The sequence below is a fragment of the Neocloeon triangulifer genome, unplaced genomic scaffold (assembly GCF_031216515.1).
Source record: "Neocloeon triangulifer isolate White Clay Creek 2 clone unplaced genomic scaffold, ASM3121651v1 ptg000013l, whole genome shotgun sequence".
Lineage (NCBI taxonomy): Eukaryota > Metazoa > Arthropoda > Insecta > Ephemeroptera > Baetidae > Neocloeon > Neocloeon triangulifer.
Genome location: NW_026775555.1, coordinates 4,541,834 through 4,561,216, shown reverse-complemented (window position 1 = coordinate 4,561,216; position 19,383 = coordinate 4,541,834). Strand labels below are relative to the sequence as shown.

The following is a 19,383-nucleotide window of genomic DNA, read 5'->3' as shown; positions in this document are numbered from 1 at the left end:
TGTGTCTGATTCTCTCGGCTCACTCAGCTCACCGGTATGAATATTATGTGAACGCTTTGGATTGGAACAATGATTCATCATGCTTGACTTGGCTCTGATGGGGAAAGCCTGAGGCACCCTTTGATGCCGTTTTCCCAATTCAAAGTGCATTATTTCAGCATGGTCTGCTTGTTTTCGAGCAATTTCCAACTGGCGTGATGGCCAGAAATATTTATCAGGCTTTTGTGGATTTTAAATCAGCGCTCACATTTAACACGTCACATATACAGATGGTGCAGTTGTGTGAATTCAAAGCGCGGCAGAATTAATTTCGCGTGTGAGAGGAAGCGCAGCTGCTTTTTTGGGAATTTTAACAGCATCATTTCAAAGCAGACATCTGTATGTTTACAAAAGTTTTCAAAACATGAAATAAAGAGCTTTCATTTTCATTAGTGCGTATTAACACGTGCAAAAATGAATCTTGAAAAAAAAATGCTTATAATAAAATTAAAATGTTTATTTTAAAATAATATTCAACATGAAAAATAATTCCTTTTCTTTTTTTTTTAAATAAGAATATCAGGGAAAAGTTCCTTCTAGGAATACAATTAAAATAATATACATTTATTTGAAATATCAGTAAATTTTTTACGCTTCTCAACCTAGTTGTTTTAATTGCATATCAAATTTGTTCCAACTAATCGATACATTACCACCTTCAATTGAAAATAAAAGCAAATTTGTCACCAATCCATAGATTTACGATTTACCTCCGACCTACATTTAAATTAAACAGATCCACATTTCTTAAGGCGATATGTTAATTAATGTTCAAAACTTTGTTGTTTCATTACCTGGTAAATTTATTGCTCTCCTTCTTATAAAATGCACGCTAGTTGCAATTAAGCCAGAGGCAAGTGAAGTTCGCGACAAACTCAACTAACTCCTGTGAGTTGGAAACTTATTTTCCAAAAGGTTTTCTCCAGATGAAAATAGAACATGGAAAAGTTTGATAAAGTAGCAGGCACAATTTGTAGCAAATTGTGTCACTTGCAGTAAATTCCGCGTAGGTAAATATATTTGTCAAACGAGTTCCAAGAAAACTAAAAACAAAGATGGTTTTTTTAACATATCCAAAGGCTAAAAGCGGCGCTTAAATTTTAGTGCGTTTTTTTTAAATTCATAAACGAAAAAGGAAATCCGAGCTTTTCACTTTTTAGTTTTGCAGACATTCTATTTCAAAGTAAAAATACTTAACAATAATAATAAACGCTCCTGTAGCAAGTCTTTTCTGGTGTATTCCAAGAACAAAATGCAAATCACCCATTTGTTCCGTGCAGGTGTACTTTTGTGTGAAGCAAGCTGTAGTTACAAAGCACTCTCAATCTGCATGTATTATGCAGCTGTGGTACATTCCCTAAAAAAAGGGGGTTGATAGAACAGATATCCACTTTAAATTCTGCAACGTGCAGTGCATGTAAAGTTGCAATTACCCTTTACTCGTGACGTTGGAGGCATTTTCCAGCGCAAGAAGATTATTAACGAAGCAAACGTTGTACTTTTTATTTTCATGACTAACTGATGCACAAAAAATGGTAGATTAAAAGGTCGACTGTGCAGTGCAACGTTAAGCAAAAAAAAATTCTTTTAATACTTAAACTGCGAGTTTGTTTTTATTTGCAAATGGAGAGTTGGCAGAATATTTCAAAGAGCAACTCACTCGTCAAATTTATTGCCCGCTTGTCGGAGAAAAAAACTGTGATGCCGAGCAGCTGCATGAAAGGATTCACGTTCAATTATAAAAACGGCGTGGTTTTCGTGGCTAGCAATGATTTGATCTCTGTGCCTTTTGTACGAGCGCGCTCCACATTCAGCAAACATTTATTCATGCTTCAATGAGATTATACCGCAGATTCCTTTATATTTATGTTACCAATTCATCCCCCAAGGTATGCAAAATGTGCACCTGATTGCCTGATAAATTGCAGCTTTGCTAATTGTTTGTTTCGTAACATGTCTGACGATAAATTTCACCCATATGTATTGCGCTAGTTTGATATAAATTCCATTCATTAGACATTTATTTTTTGCCCATAATTTATATTTTACAATTAATAAAATCTTAGCCAGAGCCATATTAAAATATTCTAGCACAGCATGCGATCGTTAACTGAACAAAAAAATTATTATTTATGGATTTTCAGGATTATTTATTAAAATTAATACCCCGTTAATTGCTATGACATTAATTTATCTAATCCTTGTTGCGGTAGCAATTATTATTAAAGAAATCATAAAAATATTTACTAATTTAAATTAGCTCGTCTTCATTTATTTTGCCGTCGCATTTCAAGATAAAATAGCCGATTGAAAGTGAAAAAAAAACTGAACAGTAATAAAGTAAAAAAAAACCAGCATTGTCTCCTTAACCACAGGAAAAAAGAATTTTTAAAATTGAATATAAAATTATATCACTTATATTTCAAATATATAAAAAAATGTTTTGAATATCTTATACGGATTTTTATTTCTATGATTTTATCAAAAGACCCTCTGCTCTGACTGTCTTGAATTTACTTCCCTCTGCTTCCCTACAGCTAAAAACACAATTCAATTAAACTTGATTTTGAATATTAATACTGAAGAGTCAAGGGAAAATTCCGTTTGTTGAAATTATTTTCATAATTATTCGAAATTGTCCGTTAAAACTATAAATTAATTAAAAATAAAAAAAATTCAATTTAGAGTAATAAGTAATAAGGAAGAGCGGGTATAAAAAGTGTGAAACATAAACTAGTCGATAATTTGAAATTACCAAAAGATACCACTCATTGTGAGAGTTAATATTGAAAAAGGTTAGGTTCATGAAATTCAAACCTTCTACCTTCGGAACATAAAACTGCGATTGAAGTTAAAACACATAATAAATAATGAATAAAAAAATGTTTATGCATATTTTCACAAAATCTAGTGTTGCAGTTTTTGGAATTGTGCACAATCTCATGTTTTCAAAAATCGTGATTTTATTTTGTGTTCAATTTTTTCGACAGTACGTACTAAACTGTTATGGCATAAATTATTTTCCCGTTTTGTATTTAAAAGTTTTTTAGGAAATATTTTTTTAATGAAGAGCAATTTTCCTTTTTGAAAATTAAATTTAAAATAAATTATAATAAAAATCCTGTGATAATTGCTACAATCATGGTATAATTTTTTATATTCTACTCAAGTCATTATAAAAAATTTGCAAAGTGAAAACTGAAAATTGAACAGAAAAGGTGTCAGTAAAACTTTAAATATCAGAGGGTCTGCTAAAACGCCGGACGTAAAGAGAGACATGACATGGCCTTCCCAGTGAATCCACATCATAAACGAAACTTATTTTTCTCTCACACAATAAAAAACGTTATCAATAATTCATTCAAATAATATGTTTTATATAATATAATTTGCATAAAAAACGTAGCAGATTGAAACTGACACAAATCTTAATTGAAAATGTGAATAATTTAGATTTTTTTTAATTCCGTTCTCCTCGGTGCATAAAAATTACCAACCCATAAAAAGACATAAAATTCTATTCCATTCCATGAACTGAAATTTTTTATTCAAGATATAATATAAGGATTTCCATTCCAGGAAAAGATATGCTGCACGGAATTTCCATTCCATGGACCAAAACTTCTTCCAAGAATTTACGGTTCTATTCCACGGAAAGGAATTCATTTCACGCAAATGAGGTTGGAATGGAATTTTTTTCGATAATTTCCGTAAAAGAATTTTTGATTTTTCACTTACCTTGCAGGTAGTTTCAAGCTGAGGATGTGTTTTGGCGAAAGATGAGGCGAGCACTGAGATGCAACTGCTTGAGGACGAAGACTGAATGGTGAGGACCCTTTTGGCGCGGCATTCTGTGCGCTTGTGCCTCACAGAAGAGCGGCCGAGGGAGCATGCCCCGTTCCCGTTGCTGCACGAAACACGATCAAACACGCCAGCAAATGTTCATTCACAAAACTTTTCTCCCCACCATACAAAGTATTAGATTTTGATGCATTCTTTCGAGTTCAAAAATAAAAATAAAATATATAGAAAACTAGGAGAAATTGGATAGTTTTACATGATTAATTATTTGCGAAAAGTTTACAAAAATGAAAGGGTTTATCCTTGTGCCTGTGCCTTATGCGAGTTACTCGTGTTGGGATAACAATTTACCCGCCATCTGTGATGCAAAGCGCACAACATCCTGTTTCGTCTTTTGTAGCCCAACAATGCATTTTTTTTTGCTCTTCTTCATGGCACTGTATTATAATGCGTTATGTGTATTATTGATAATTATTAATTTAAAAAAAAAATCGAACTATTTTGTCCACAATTAACTGGTCCAGAAATAATTTGTTCATAAATTGTTTGAAATTACTACATAAAAATTAATTTTATTGCTTAAAAAATGATGAATTATCAAATTATTTTTACTATAATTTATTATTTATTATAATTATTTATAATAATATTCTTCTCGGTCACTATGTACAGAAAAACTCCTTAAATTTCATCTATTGAGTTAAAAATGAATGGTACTGCGTTTTCATGACGTTATATAATAATCAAGCATAGAGAAAAGTGTGGATTTCTTAATTGACTTGCAGTGAATCATTTATGCTAGTCACTAGTCACGTGATAAAATATACATACAAGTGATGGTTTATTTTATTGCGTGGGTTTAGGTCATCCGCAATACACAGGGTTATCACTTTCTGGAAGGAATTTCCTGCACCACAGCAAAACACAAAGAGTCATTTAAAGGCGGACTAATTAATGACTAATGGCACATTTAATTAAAATGCATCCGCGCATTGTGAATTTCTTCCAAGTGCACGGACTGCGCGCCTCGTTGCACTGCAAAACAATTGGCACGTCATTTACTTTTGCTTTTATGATGTATATTGCAATAATACAAATTCCAGAAGTCGTGTAGCAAAGATAAGGTTTTATTAGCGAGATGGAGATTTCTCGTCTGTTTCTCATGACGTTTAAGTCTAGGTTTAAAGCTTTGATAATTTATATGGGCTGAAAATCACAAAATTATATAAAGATTTCCCTTTTAAAAATAAAACTTGCATCACTTGTAATTATTATTTAGTACAGAAAATCAACCAAAATATAATGTTATTTGATTGTGAAAAAATTATTGATATTTTAGTAAAACAATAATTATGTAAACTTATTTTCAGGATGACACATTAATTTTACGATACATAAGATACAATGTCATTCACAGAAATTAAGAGCTTATTTTTTAAGTGCGACAGTGCGTCTGTACAGAACACAGTAAAGAGTATAATAATAATTCTATCATTAAAATTAAAGAGAAGAAGAAAGATTAATTATCAAATTACGAAAAATAATTAATTTTACAAATTGTAACCAGAATTATAAAAATGAAATTAAAAAAAAAATCAAAACTTTTATTATTGTTTTCTAATTTAATTTAACATTAAATAAAAAATGATTTATAATAAGAAAACCAATTATTGTAAATTTCGATTTGAAGCTTTTTTTAAAGAAAACAACAAAACAAAAAAAAATTAATTTTAAAAATTGTAACTCGAAATATAGCATTAAATTAAAACAAATTTGAAATTTTGATTTTATAATGAAATAAAATATTAAATAATAATAAATTGTTTAATAAAAAAAATGGTAAATTTTAATTTAAAGTTTTTAATATAATTTTTTTTCACCCAGAGGTAACTTCTCAAGTAAATAATCATTAAATTTACCCAAATTAACAATAAATTAATATTCTACATTAATTCCCTGGTTTTATAAAAGGATTTAAAAAAGCACCTCAAAAAATGTTTATTCACTGCAATAATTAATTCATAATTATTATCAATTTTACCGACGACGACACACGAACAATTCTTGCAAAATAAAATGTAATTAGTGTGTGTTTACGGCAATTTGGCGACTCACTCGCGCAGTTGGCGCGATTTTGCACTCGGCGCATATATTTTGCTCACAATAATCGCAGGGTGCCTGCCTTTGTTGCATGTTGCGGTGGTGCACACGACGGCCGTGTGCACCAGCAGCACGCTGCAGACGGCGGAGGGGCGTCTCGACCAATCAGCGTCGCGGCTCGGCGCCTGCTATAAAAAGGAATCTCCCATGTTGTTGCCGAGTTGTACTGCGTCGCCAGGGAGTGATCGTACAACCGCTAAAACAGATTTTTGCCGAAAACCCCGTTTCAATTGATATCCATCAGCATGGCTTCGACTTCCGCGTGCCGACAGAACTTCCACGTCGAGGTGGAGAACGCCCTGAACAAGCAGATCAACCTCGAGTTGTACGCCAGCCACGTTTATCTGACCATCGTGAGTTCAATTCGCTTTTCCTTTCCTTTGCCCATCCATTATTTGCCCCAAGGTCGCTGACCTCGAGCAAACCTTGCGAAATTCCCCGCGCCAATGCCCATTCTGCGTGATCCGGGTGGTTTCCTAGAAAAATTTTATTGATTTCGCCGGAGAATTGCGTTCAAAATCACTCTGATTGTCTATTATATAACTTCAATTTTTTTTTAAATCAACTCAATTTTGACATTTGGACCACTTCTTAAGTTGAGCTGAAAATTTTGAGATAAATTTCGTCATTTCAGATAAGATAGGAGATGATTATAGAATGTTCCAGTCGCGGCGGTCGATATTATTTTGGTCGCGATCATATGGTTGTGTTTACGTCCCGAAACTGCGTCGTTCGTGATCCGACAGGGGGGTGAGGGGGCAAAAATGTTGGATGTACCAACAAAAGTGGGAACCAACATTGACTAAACTGCGCGTTTCCGCTGAATTTGAACTAACAAATTAATTTTAATGTTTAAAGGCCACGGCATAATTTTCTGCTCACTTGAACTGAAATTTCAATGCCACGAATTAAATTTTCTTTTATTTTTAATTATACTTGGTGCTCATGAATATATTTATGTTATAATTTAAAATAAATAATGATTGAAATTTACGTACATAGATTTATAATTGCAAGCTGAATGTCCATTGGTATGGTACTTATAAGTAATCTTCTTAGAGTTCAAATTGTTTTACACACGTTCAAGGAAAACAATTATTTTCAATCTGGTAGGACGAGTCGCGGGTTTCGTAAAAGCATGAGTGTGTGTGGTGCTCGTCATTTCCTATTATTAGCGTTACGATTTATCACACGCTCTAGTGAGTGGAAAAACAAAACTCTCAAGAGAAAATTATTCAACATCAATGTTGGAAGATAACTTTTCATGTATTTTATTTCCATTTCACGCACACCGCAGAAACAGCAGTTCAGTTTATTCACACCTTGACCTAGAAAAAAAATTGCAGCTCGGCAAAACAAGCAAACAATGCGACGATACAGGCTAAAAGCTGCTGACTCTGGTGAACCCAGTTCTAAATTTTGCGCCTGCCTTTCACTTTCTAATCTACGCTAAATAGCCTAAAATGAAATAGAAACAAAAATTATACTGAAATTGAGAGAAGTGGACAATTGAGGAGACAATCATAGAGTGAAAAACAACAAATTGTAATTTAAAAAAAATCTTTGACGAGAAAATTATTAGTTTTAATCAAATTCTACTCTTATAAAAAATTTGAAGAAACTGGTGTAAATTTAATATATTGATAAAACAGGTCTCAAGGTTAGTTAAACACCATAGAAAATTATGAATAATGACAAACTAGTTATATGTAAAATACAATCTTAGAATACAATTTTCTTATATATTTTTTTTTAAATATTTTTAGTGATTTTTTTTGTCTCACAAATCTTGGTTCCAAATTCCAACAAGAATAAAGCCCATTTTCCCTAGTGAAAAATATTTTTTTTTACCGAACATGAAATTACATTATGGTGTTTAAATATATTCAACAACTTTTACCTGTTTACTTCCAAAATTCCCCTCGGAGCAATTTGAGCAGATAAACACTTAAATTTATAACCATCCACTCGGGCTCCCCCATTTTTGGCCAGTAGACATTCTCATCTCACATGTTATCTAATCAAAAACGCTGAATAATCACATTGTTGACCCTTGCAGGCGTCGTACTTCGACCAGGATGATGTAGCCTTGAAAGGCTTCCACAATTTCTTCAAGAAGAACAGCGACGAGGAGCGCGAGCACGGCGAGAAATTCATCAAGTACCTCAGCATGAGGGGCGGCCGACTGGTGATGAAGGGCATTGAAGATCCTCCTGCCCAGGCCAACTACAGCTCGCCCCTGCTGGCCCTTCAGTTTGCCCTGTTCCTTGAGAAGAAGGTAAAAATTAGAAAATTAAATTTGTTAATTTATTATATATAAATTCTTTTAATTTTTAGGTGAACCAGGCGCTTCTGGATCTGCACAAGACTGCCACTGATTGCAACGACCCTCAGTTCTGCGACTTCATCGAGTCCGAGTACCTGAAGGAGCAAGTGGAAGCAATGAAGCAGATCTCAGACCTGATCACCAACGTCAACAGGGTCGGTGATGGTCTTGGTGTCTACATGCTGGACAAGGAACTGCAGGACTCTTAATTATTCCTTCCCTTAATTCAAAGCTTCCTGTTCTATAACTGATTTTATTTTTGGATTAGTATCGTACTTAACGAAAATATTGATCGATTTTTGAAATAGAAAAGACCGAAAAAAAAATGTTTTAATTCTCCATTATTATTATTATTGCACAGAGAAGCGAGTGCTATTCTTTGTTAAAGGTTTAGAATTTAGGACTGCATTTCATTACTGTCTTATGTAGCAGCAAAGGTGTACAATTTACATGGTGCATTCCATACTGTACTGATTATCACGAAGAGAAAGTCAATAAAAAGTTGTAAAATCAATTCAAACACACAAAAATTGTATGAATTTATCCTATTTAAAAAGTAAGCAGTTGCTGTAGAAAATTGCATGAAAATGAGACGAAGTAATTACTTCTGCATTTATTTTTTTATTGATAATAAAACTGATCAGTTTGCAAAATAATAGAATTTATAAAATAAGGACAAACAACAAGAGGCGGCAACAGAGATTGTTTGAAGGGAATGCGCCATAAATAAATAAGATGCAGCTGACACGCATTAGAGAGGTTGTTACAAAACTGTCTTGGCACCAGTGCAAATTATTCAAAATTTTAATTGCAAGAGCTTATCGCAGGTCAATGTTCGGTCCAAGGCGAAGATAAAAATTTCAAAATCGAAGAAATCATCTCGTCTGGCAGGACCCAACTCGGTCGCGTGGAATCAGTCGTAGTTCAGAGCCATGTTTCAAAAACACAGTACCTAAGAATTGAGATTCATATTACGATGACCGCAATTTCATGAAAATATAAAACATGCCTGCGGTTTGTTGAGGATTTATTCCAATACCATCGTCAGTGATTATGGCAGACGTTGCAGGCGGAACTTTAAATTCCTCTGCCGCAAACTTCAACACTGCAGTGAAGGGGGTGTTTTCAGGCACACTCAGTCTGCAACACAAAAGTTCAAATTAATTTTATTTCACAAAATTCTTTTTTAATATTTTTCTAACAAGCCTACAGGAAAGAAGTCCTAGGAAGAGGAACGACATCTTACCTAAAATTTTCAATCGACGCTCCTCTCCTCAACTTCAGACCTGTCATACCATTTTTCACACGAATAACTAATTAAGAGGAATCTTTAATTTTACTTTTCACAGCCTGCCACAAAGGCTTGTCGTCCATACTCGAAACAATGTGTTCTACATAACTTCTCAGACCTTCGTCTGCGCAAGTGGTCAAAGATTTTATCATCCGAACAACATCTTCAAAAGTCAGCCAATTTTTTGAGGCCCATAGTTGTTGATCTTCGTCATAATGAATTTCATTAGCAAACACCAGAAAAAACTCAAAGAACTCTTCGAAAAACTCGCTGCACCTTTGGAACAGCAATAGAAGCAGTGTAAAATCACAGTTAATAAAGTTTTGCCAAAACTGTCCGATGCTTGCGGACGTCGAGACACCGTCGATCAACAGGTTTCCTTGGAACTTCTCCAAAATCAAGGTCTGGACGGTTTGGAAATGCTGCTCGGGCATGATGTTAAGAAAAATTAAAGACTCGACACCAACTCTGCTGGATATGAGTTCCTCAATATGGGCGCGCCAGGCATCTTTGTCCTGCATCACCTCCTGGGGCAAAATTTTGGTCACAGTGTCGTACCAAACTGCTTTCGACAGCCGACCCTGGGTCGCTGCGTCCGGGTAGTGCTTCTTGTTGCAAATGAACATGGTGAACATTTTGAGCAGGAGACACTCATTTGAGAAACGTTTGATGAAGTCCATTGTCCGGCGCCCACCGCACACATGCAGGTACTCTTCGAACGCCACGAAGACCGTCTCCTCGTCCTCGATGTGTTCCATAATGATGTTGCCAATCAACTCGTCGCAAGCAAATCTGAACCCAGCAAACTTGAGCGCAGGAAGGCCCATTGCCGCCCTCCAGTCTGTGTACTTCTGAGCAAACTCATCGACCAGGTCTTCAGCTTGGAGCTTAGCGAGCATGGCTTCGACAAAACTGGCCCATTGCAGACCTCTCTGGATGGCCGCTCGCTTGTCGTCGCTCTCGGCGATCCACTGCTTGTTGTGCAGGAACTTGACGAAGTTGTCGCATCCGTCGAAGAGACTCTCCATTTTTCTTTGACATAAAATCAGCTTATAAAAAAAGTAAAAGTTTGCAAATTGAGACTCCAAAGATTTAAAAGCGTGTGAAAAATGGTCTGCAAGGTACTAAAAAGTGCATTTTTCTCTGGGCCACTTACACTTTGAATGGCAGTTTTGGGTCAGAGGTCAGCGTGATCTTAAACGTAACCTTCGGCGCACTGAAAAAAAAATATAAATTAATGACACACGCCAACCATATGGCCGGATTGAAACTTTGTAGCGAATTTAAGATAAAATTATACTTACGCCATTTTTTTCAGTGCAGGTAAAATTAGAAAAGGGCGCTTTAAATAAAAAGTATTTTTATAAAGAGTTCTAAAATGCTAGTTATCGAATTTGGCTGCTTTTCGCCCAGAGAAAGTGGATTTTGCAGAAATTTCCACGAGATCCACGACGTCCAACAACAAATGCGATGCTGCTGCCCTTGTGGCAGAAATTGAAAATAGAAAAGGGGGCGTAATGAAAATACGTGTTTTTGTGATCTTTTAATTAGTGTGCTTTCATCAAATTCCAGGATTTTAATTCAATTTGCCGCAACGCTAGTAGATTTTATGATGGGCCATGTGAGACAAAAATTCTGAACCGGAAGACGGCTATGTTTCATCAAAATTAGCCTCATATTTTTCTTTGGGAGGCCACAAAGTTTAAAAAAAACAAAAAATAGTCATGCTGTTCGGCCGGGGAATTGGAACTGCCACTTTTGCTCTCTTGATTTTAAGTCATTTTTGCGTAGGAATCAGAAAATATGATAAAAGTGATCTAGACAGTTTAAAGTAATATTATTTTATTTTTTGTATGTTTTAAATAATTGATTTTATCTTTTCCTTTAGAGAGGAAGTCCGTCAGATGTTTCAACATGCTTACGATGGATATTTAAAATATGCCTACCCCTACGATGAACTGCGACCATTGACCTGCGATGGGATTGATACGTGGGGCAGGTAAAAAAACTAGAAGTCAATAGCAAATTATTCATATGAATAATTATTTATTAATTATGCAATAAAATATAATTTTGACGGCTTGTAATTTGTATATTTTCCTCATTTCAGTTACTCATTAACGCTAATTGATGCTCTGGACACACTGGCTGTTGTGGGAAATTACACCGAATTCAGGAGAGTTGCAGAATTGCTGGCGTCCACAGCAAACTTCGATGGGAACATCAATGTGTCCGTTTTCGAGACCAACATTCGAATTGTCGGAGGACTTTTGAGCGCCCATCTAATGTCTCACAGGTTTTAAACGCAAAATTAATTACATCTAAAATTATTTTACAAAAATTTGAATTTAGAGCTGGAGTTGACTTAGAGCCAGGGTGGCCTTGCAACGGTCCTTTGTTGCGTCTAGCTGAGGACGTAGCAAAGAGGCTGATTGCTGCTTTTGACACTCCAACTGGCATGCCCTATGGGACTGTCAACCTTCGACATGGAGTTCCCGAAGGAGAGACCCCCATCACTTGTACGGCTGGAGTTGGAACGTTCATCGTAGAGTTCGGTGCCCTTTCTCGACTAACTGGAGATCCGCTTTACGAAGAAGTTGCAATGAAAGCTATTAATGCTCTTTACCATCACAGGTAGTGATAAAATTAAATGGGATTCTTTATCTAAAATTAATGAATTAAAAAAGGTCCAACATTGGCCTTATGGGTAATCACATCGACATACTGACTGGGAGGTGGACAGCACAAGACGCAGGAATTGGTGCTGGAGTTGATTCTTATTACGAGTATCTAGTTAAAGGAGCAGCTTTATTACAAAAGCCTGAGCTGCTCAAGGTCTTTCACGAAGGAAGGGAAGCCATCAACAAGTATCTGAAAAGGGACGACTGGCACCTTTGGGTATCCATGCACAAAGGACAAGTCACACTGCCAGTTTTCCAGAGTCTTGAGGCATATTGGCCTGGTCTGCTAAGCTTGATTGGTATGCAAAATGCAAATCTTTTTTTATACGTCTTCTATTTATGTGATCAATTAAGGTGATATTAATAGTGGAATGAGATCGTTGCACAATTATCACCAGGTTTGGAAGCAATATGGATTCACTCCAGAATTCTACAACATTCCACAGGCAAGGATGAAAAATAAGAAATATTGAATAATCATTCATTTTTATAATTAAAAACTAATCAGGGAGAGGCAGGGACTAATCGAGAATCTTATCCGCTGCGGCCAGAGCTCATAGAGTCCGTCATGTACCTCTACAGAGCAACTAGAGACCCTTATCTTCTAGATGTGGGGGTTGATATTTTGAGGAGCATCCAATTCAGCTCTAAGACCAACTGTGGCTATGCAACGGTACCTTTATATTTTTAAATATATTATTAATCGTTTATTCAACCAACATCTAAAATAGATTAAAGATGTAAGGGACCATCGAAAAGAAAATAGAATGGAGTCATTTTTCTTGGCAGAGACGACAAAGTACCTTTATCTCCTTTTTGACACTGATAACTTTATCCACAACAATGGGGGCCAAGGAAAACTCATAAGCACACCTTGGGGAGAATGTGCTATAGAAACTGGAAATTATATCTTCAACACTGGTAAGCTTTTATTTGCAAAGTAAATAATAAAAGAAAAAAATACATAATTTAATATTTTTTTTCTCACAGAGGCTCATCCAATTGATCCTGGTGCCCTCCAGTGTTGTACTGGACAGAGGGACACTGATTTCAAAGCTCATGTTCAGTCTCAGCTTCTTGCAAGTTTAGATCCCGAGGTGTTCAGCAGCTTGCGTGGAGAACGCCTTCAGAAGCGTACTGCTCGACCCCCTCAAAAGCTCAAGCAGAGCGAAAATAAAATGATTTACATTCCTACTCCTCCACCACCAACTAGTCCATCGATCAAACAGCAAACCACAACTGCCGAGCTCAAGAGTTTCCAGCATCAAGAGTCGGAAGTGGAAGATTCGTTGGTTGTCAAGGTTCCTGCAACGACAACCACGTTGAAACCTCACAGCAACTTGAGCGGCCACATTGATGGAGACATCACAGGCGTTGGAACAGTTGAGCTTGTTCAGTCCGAGTACAGACGCAAGAAGAAAGAGATTATGGATGTTGACTCATCTTCCCCTTCAACAATTTCCCCCCAATCGGACACGCGGCCAAGCTTTTCTGGCAGCGAGAAGAGCAACGCTGCTTACCGAAACGAACAAGAGCTGCTTGACATATCGACTGAGAGTTCAGCCAGTGCGGACAGCGGTTTCACATTGCCAACTTTTGTGAAGCAGTTTTTGTCCACGAAGCAATTTGATCCTCAAGCAATGCTTGAAAGACTGAGGGCAAACAGAAGATATGATTTGAACGCTACGTGGAGTACCGATTTTAAATTATTGTATTGCCCGGCCCAACCATTTTTGCAAAGAATGTCCGTTATGGGCGAATTTTACGAAACATTGACCTAAATACGTTTTTTTCTAGCACTGCTTTTGTGTTTTAAATATATGTGCAAGGCTGTGTTGATTGATAAAATTTTGCTTTGTTGTTAGAATTCCTTGAAATGAAATTAAAAGCTCGGTTTTTGTTAAATCGTTAACATACTTTTATTTATTGTTTAACACTATAGAGGCTGTGTGGAATTACAATATAACCCTATCACTTTAAAAACCAGAGTGGTATTTTAAGGGACCTTTTCCCTTTTGGTTTCTTCGTCGTCAGACTGGGGGTCTACAGATTTTATCGTATCCTCCTTGTTAAGCGCGTCCCGCACGCTTGAAACCATTCCTTTTGAGTCGTCCACACAAGTTTTTGGGCCTGAAGGCAAGAAAGAATAAATTAAGATTTATCCTCTAGAATTAATGCGAGAGCTGCACCTCAAGACTAATTTGCATTTACTCAGCCAAAAATGGCTTTCTTAATTTTGCTCAAAAATCCACCCTCCTCTTTAGAAGCCTCTTGCTGGTCCTCTGATCCTGCCATGGGAGTGTCTTTCTTTTTTTCACCTAAAAATTTGAGACACAGTCCATGAGCAAGACAGAGGCCATTTTCTAATTATAAACTAAAATAAACAAAAACCTCCTTACCTTCATTTTGTTGCATGATTCCGTGAACGACGCCAGGGGTGTCGTCTTCAATTTCTGCGTAAGCTAAAAGCAAAGCTTTTTGCTTCTGATTGAGACTGCGAGGAATTTTAATTTTCAAATGGATGTAGTGGTCTCCATAGCCGTATGCATTAACTTTCTTCAAGCCTTTGCCTGTCAGACGAACTCTTGTGTGCGAAGAGGTTCCTGGCATGATCTGGTAATTTTGTTTAATTTAGAATTATTTTTCAACGCTAAAAGCAAAATTTACTTGAATAGTCTGGTCTTCATAAATGCCTTGCACACGTATTGTCCCTCCTAGCGCTGCTTGTGAGAGGGAAATATTTGCGTCTGTGTGAATGTCCGAACCATCTCTTCTAAAGTAGTCAGACTTTTCAACACGGAAGGTAATGAAAACTTCTTTCTTCCCAACAGGCATCCTGACAGTTTGGCCATCTTCAATGCCTTGAATAATAAGAGAGCATCGTAATATCAAATTTATCTATTTTAAATGTTTAATTTAACTTAATTCTTGGGATGACGTAATACCATAGAAAAATTACGCCATGATGCTCTATTATTTAAGCCAGACAAAATAATTACCTGCGGGTACTGGAACTGTCACTCTTTTCCTCTGCACCGTATTTCCCTTTCCGTGGCATTCAATGCAAGGGAATTTAATGAACTTCCTAGTACCATGACACTGCCTACACGTTGTTCGCATCACAAAAGGACCTGTTCATAATGTCTGGTGAAATACTCTGAATTGAACTGGAAATTGAATTGTACCAGTGCTAACAGTCTCCATTCCAGACCCATTACACGTTGGACACTCGATGGCTTTTGTGCCGAGCTCGCACTTGGATCCACTGCACTTGGGGCAAGTGTCGACGACATTCACATTAATGTCTTTGTTTACTCCTCGTGCAGCTTGCGAGAATGTCAAATTCATTATAACCTGGAACATAATTTCAATGCTTGAGAAAGTCATAATATTAAAAACATGAGCTAATGATTGAGAAGTTTGACTATTCCATTTTAATATTTTAATAAATAATAAAATCTGCATGACAGTGAAAATCATACTTCTTGAGCTGCTCCATATCCAAAGTGCGACTCTGCAAAATCTTCATAGTCGCCAAAGCCAGTCTTAAATCCAGCCTCTCCAAAAATTTTGCGGAACAACTCTTCGGGATCGACGTTGGACGTAAAGTTCCATCCGCCACCATAACCTTGTCCCATGCCTGTCGACCCTCTTCCTGGTCTGGGGCCACCTCCACCCATGCCCATTTGCTCGGAGGTCGATCCCCACGTGTCATACTCTTTCCTCTTGGTTTCGTCACTTAAAACCTGAAAATGAAAATCATTTTGAAATTTAAAAATTTATTTTTTAAATTTTTTTATAGCATATTTTGGTCAGGGAATAACAAAATACCTCGTAAGCTTCGGAGACTTCCTGAAATTTTTTTCCAGAGTCAGGATCGCCTTTGTTTGTGTCTGGGTGGAACTTTTTGGCTAGTTGATAATAAGCTTTTTTGATGTCCTTTGGACTGGAATTGCGGGCGACGCCTAATATTTGGTAATAATCCTTTTTAGCCGCATTGAAGCTGTTTGACTTGTGGAATAACCGGTATTGCTGACTTGATTCTGAAATGTAAGAGCCGTGAATTAATTATTTCTTCTAATTGTCTTGCATTCATGACACGAAAAAAAACTTACGAGCGCAGGGTGCGAGAAGAATCGCTCGTTTTCTCCAGGCGAGGGAACTGCTGTTCCTGGCGCAGGAGAGGCACCTGCTGCTGAGGCGTATCGAGAACACGTTGCCACTCGAAAATGGGGCCAAGTTATGTGAATTTGTGGCCAAAATTCGCGATATTCTGCAGACTCCGGTCATGTCTGCAGAAGTGATCAAAACATGAGGGCAGATGTTGCGCGCAGCTATGCGCACTTCAATCATTTTGATACGAAATGGCGCGAAACATGCGTGCAGTACAAATCCAATGGATTGAGCGGATTGAGTTTGTAAATTGCGGTAAATTGGTTACCGAGAATAATCAGTTTATTTTTTTTATCTTACAAATTTTTATATAAATCACATTTTGATTCTTGTGAATTATAATTATGATAATTACAGAGTCTAGATTAATTAGATAAGAGCACAAGTACAAATTAAATTCTTCATCAAGGTGCCATGGTAATGCTGCTAAAAGTTGTTGCACTAGTTGGTTTAATAGTATTATGTGCAGTTGGATCAAAATGAGATAGAACTTTTTTGACGGCCTCGATCACGACAGCCTCTGCCATTCTGACTTCTGATAGCTCGTCTTTCACCTCTTTGTATTCCTCAACCAGCGATTTTCTTATTTTTTCCATTCCCTCCAGAATAGTGAGGGTCATTTCTTGTGCCTAAAATGGAGCGAGAAATCGATTAATTACTATTTTTTCATTTGCAATGATGACAATGCTGTAACAAAAACTAAAAAAATATATACGAAAAAATCTTACGTGTGCGTTCATAATTTTAACCAGTTCCGTCTGTACAATCATGATTTCGTTTCGAATTTTTTTGGTTGACGAGACAACATTTTCCTACCAAAAATAAGCATATTCACATTTGAATATAAATTTCCTTAAATAAAATACCTGGAACATTTTTAAATTAGCGTTCAATTTTTCTACGTCTGCTGGGATAGCGGAGTGGTCATAAATTAGATCATCTAAAATTTCTGCCACTGACATTCTTATCACTTTTAGATCTTGGAAATTGATTTTGACTATTTCATTGATATTAATTTTTGCTTGTTTGATGAATTGCTGAAGATTTGCTTCTTCTTCTGGTGTTAGCTTAAAATAAAATAATTAACAATAAAATGATCAGCAATAAAATACCCGGCATACTCCTTGTTGCTTTAGATTGGCTATCATTTCACTCAAAGATGCGTAGGTATCTTTTGTTATGACCATTATACTAGAGGCTACTTGCTTTCCTAGAGAGCTCAGGGTCGACCTGTATTCTCGAAGCGCCTCGCGAGCAGCAGCGATGTCTCCAATCAAATTTTTCTCCTTTTCTATATCAGCAGTAAATTGATTCAGTTGATGGGAACATGGTGCAGAGAATACCTATGTGGGAAATGAAAATTATTTTTATATAAAAAAAATGAAAAATAAATTTTTCGAAAATTAATGAATAATTTAATTAACTAGGAAAAAATTATAAGTTAAATTTTATTTATAATAAGATTAATTTAAAATTTATGAAAAAAATATTTTACCTGCAGCACTCCAAAGATCAAAACAATTGAGATGATGGCAGTCTTCATTTTTGAAAGATGATGATTCTTTACAATGACTCGTGCAGGGCTTTTGTTTCCTTTATATACCGTTTTTTTATACCAATTTAAATGACGATTGGAAACATGCGTTACGTTTCGTAAAAAAGATTGTTTATCTTTTAAAAATTAGGACATCGCAAGAGCAAATCACCTCAGTCAAATATTTGACTGTTTATTTTTACGATATTTACCTCATCAAAAAATAAAATTCCTAAACTAAGCATCTCAAATGAGAGTTCATTAACTTTTTATCCATAGTCACTTTACAAACCATTATCTTTTTTTGATGCCGTTTGATTTCAACTAATATTTGCTTTTTTTTATCTCTAATCTGGCAAGTTCAGGAAATGCCGAAACACATTGGTGAGTTTAATGAACTTTATTTTTTACTCAATTTTTCTACTCAATTTTTCAATGAGTTAAAAATCATTTGATAACATTATTTCACTATTCAATTTTACAAAGAAAAAAACACAAAACATAGTACAATTCTTAAGACACAGAAAAATAATTTGCAATAAAATCGAATATACGCGTGCATTTGGCGCTGAATGTGTTTGAATCGGCGCTCAATTCACATCCCTCTCTGCAATTTCGGCTATGCAGTCTGGTGTTTTCTGCGGTTTCCATCAGACATTCCAGGCGAATGCCGGCATAGTTCCCATTCATAGGCCGCAGCCGCTCACCTTCCTCATCCTTCACATTCCCAACAACCAAAGAACCAAACCCATCCTATGCTCCTCTCTCCCCGGCCCAGTGGGTCGCACGGTCGCACGATATATAAACGCTTAGTGGTACAAAATGAAATAACCGCTAGTGTCAATGCAAATGTTATTAATCAGTCTGATATTGCAATATTGAGTGCCACTAGAACTGTGGACCACTCAAATGACTTAAATAGTGATGAGCATGACGAAAATAGTGAAGCCGAGGCACCTTTTCACTGTGAAAACTATGACACTTTTTTTTCAGATAGTGGAATTATGATTAAACTAATGGTTGAGCACGGGTATGCTGAACTGACTTGTAGTGATTTGATGCACGGCTCAATCTCCGAGTACCTTGCAGGATTTGTTTCCAGGAAACTCCGCCTGCTAACCAAGTGTGATGATTGCTCTGCTGCCCTTTATGGCAATCAAAGTGATCTTGAAAGGTACTCGTTTATCAATTCTAAAAGCCGCGGCTATCTCACAATTCCATCTCAAAGTGTTGTTAGGATTTGTAAAACCACCGAGAGTATGTTCCGGCAATATTCAAACATAAACTTCAATGACCTCTTGCAAGCAAAAATCCACATTAAAGTAGCAAATTCTTTCATTGGAGACAGTGCAATATTTAGTGAACTCAATGAGCACAC

At 36.3% G+C, this 19,383-nt stretch overlaps 5 protein-coding genes across 7 annotated transcripts in view; 2 read left to right on the top strand and 3 right to left on the bottom strand.

Annotated features, from left to right (window-relative positions):
* LOC132199218 (orexin receptor type 2-like) overlaps positions 1-3,893 on the bottom strand; it is a 74,320-nt gene extending 70,427 nt beyond the window's left edge. The window contains exon 1 of the mRNA XM_059623782.1: positions 3,778-3,893. The gene's annotated coding sequence lies outside the window, so the exon portion shown is untranslated. The remainder of the gene's footprint in view (positions 1-3,777) is intronic.
* A 2,255-nt stretch (positions 3,894-6,148) lies between these two features.
* LOC132199239 (soma ferritin) lies at positions 6,149-8,674 on the top strand. The gene is made up of 3 exons (XM_059623821.1): positions 6,149-6,353; positions 8,060-8,278; positions 8,338-8,674. Exons 1-3 carry the CDS (start codon positions 6,246-6,248, stop codon positions 8,533-8,535), a joined length of 525 nt encoding a protein of 174 aa, XP_059479804.1. The 5' UTR covers positions 6,149-6,245; the 3' UTR covers positions 8,536-8,674.
* Positions 8,446-11,098, bottom strand: LOC132199237 (ubiquitin-fold modifier 1). Of its 2 annotated transcripts, XM_059623820.1 has the most exons (4): positions 10,922-11,098; positions 10,774-10,833; positions 9,336-9,466; positions 8,446-9,278 (listed from the first exon to the last, which is right to left on the bottom strand). In XM_059623820.1, the coding sequence occupies exons 1-4, from the start codon at positions 10,924-10,926 to the stop codon at positions 9,202-9,204; spliced, it is 273 nt and encodes a 90-aa protein (XP_059479803.1). In that variant the 5' UTR covers positions 10,927-11,098; the 3' UTR covers positions 8,446-9,201. The 2 variants fall into 2 exon arrangements, with proteins under 2 accessions (XP_059479803.1, XP_059479802.1); XM_059623819.1 differs by lacking the exons at positions 8,446-9,278; positions 10,774-10,833; positions 10,922-11,098 and adding an exon at positions 9,573-10,767 and having other exon boundaries at positions 9,335-9,466.
* A 20-nt stretch (positions 11,099-11,118) lies between these two features.
* Positions 11,119-14,203, top strand: LOC132199235 (ER degradation-enhancing alpha-mannosidase-like protein 2). The gene is made up of 9 exons (XM_059623816.1): positions 11,119-11,448; positions 11,506-11,616; positions 11,728-11,913; positions 11,970-12,251; positions 12,305-12,597; positions 12,653-12,744; positions 12,807-12,971; positions 13,030-13,219; positions 13,289-14,203. Exons 1-9 carry the CDS (start codon positions 11,342-11,344, stop codon positions 14,077-14,079), a joined length of 2,217 nt encoding a protein of 738 aa, XP_059479799.1. The 5' UTR covers positions 11,119-11,341; the 3' UTR covers positions 14,080-14,203.
* On the bottom strand, positions 14,194-16,621 carry LOC132199236 (protein tumorous imaginal discs, mitochondrial). 2 transcript variants are annotated; one of them, XM_059623818.1, is made up of 9 exons: positions 16,414-16,621; positions 16,130-16,341; positions 15,781-16,044; positions 15,484-15,652; positions 15,298-15,429; positions 14,966-15,159; positions 14,698-14,911; positions 14,488-14,616; positions 14,288-14,428 (listed from the first exon to the last, which is right to left on the bottom strand). In XM_059623818.1, exons 1-8 carry the CDS (start codon positions 16,586-16,588, stop codon positions 14,510-14,512), a joined length of 1,467 nt encoding a protein of 488 aa, XP_059479801.1. In that variant the 5' UTR covers positions 16,589-16,621; the 3' UTR covers positions 14,288-14,428; positions 14,488-14,509. The 2 variants fall into 2 exon arrangements, with proteins under 2 accessions (XP_059479800.1, XP_059479801.1); XM_059623817.1 differs by lacking the exon at positions 14,488-14,616 and having other exon boundaries at positions 14,194-14,428.
* Positions 16,622-19,383: the final 2,762 nt, after the last annotated feature.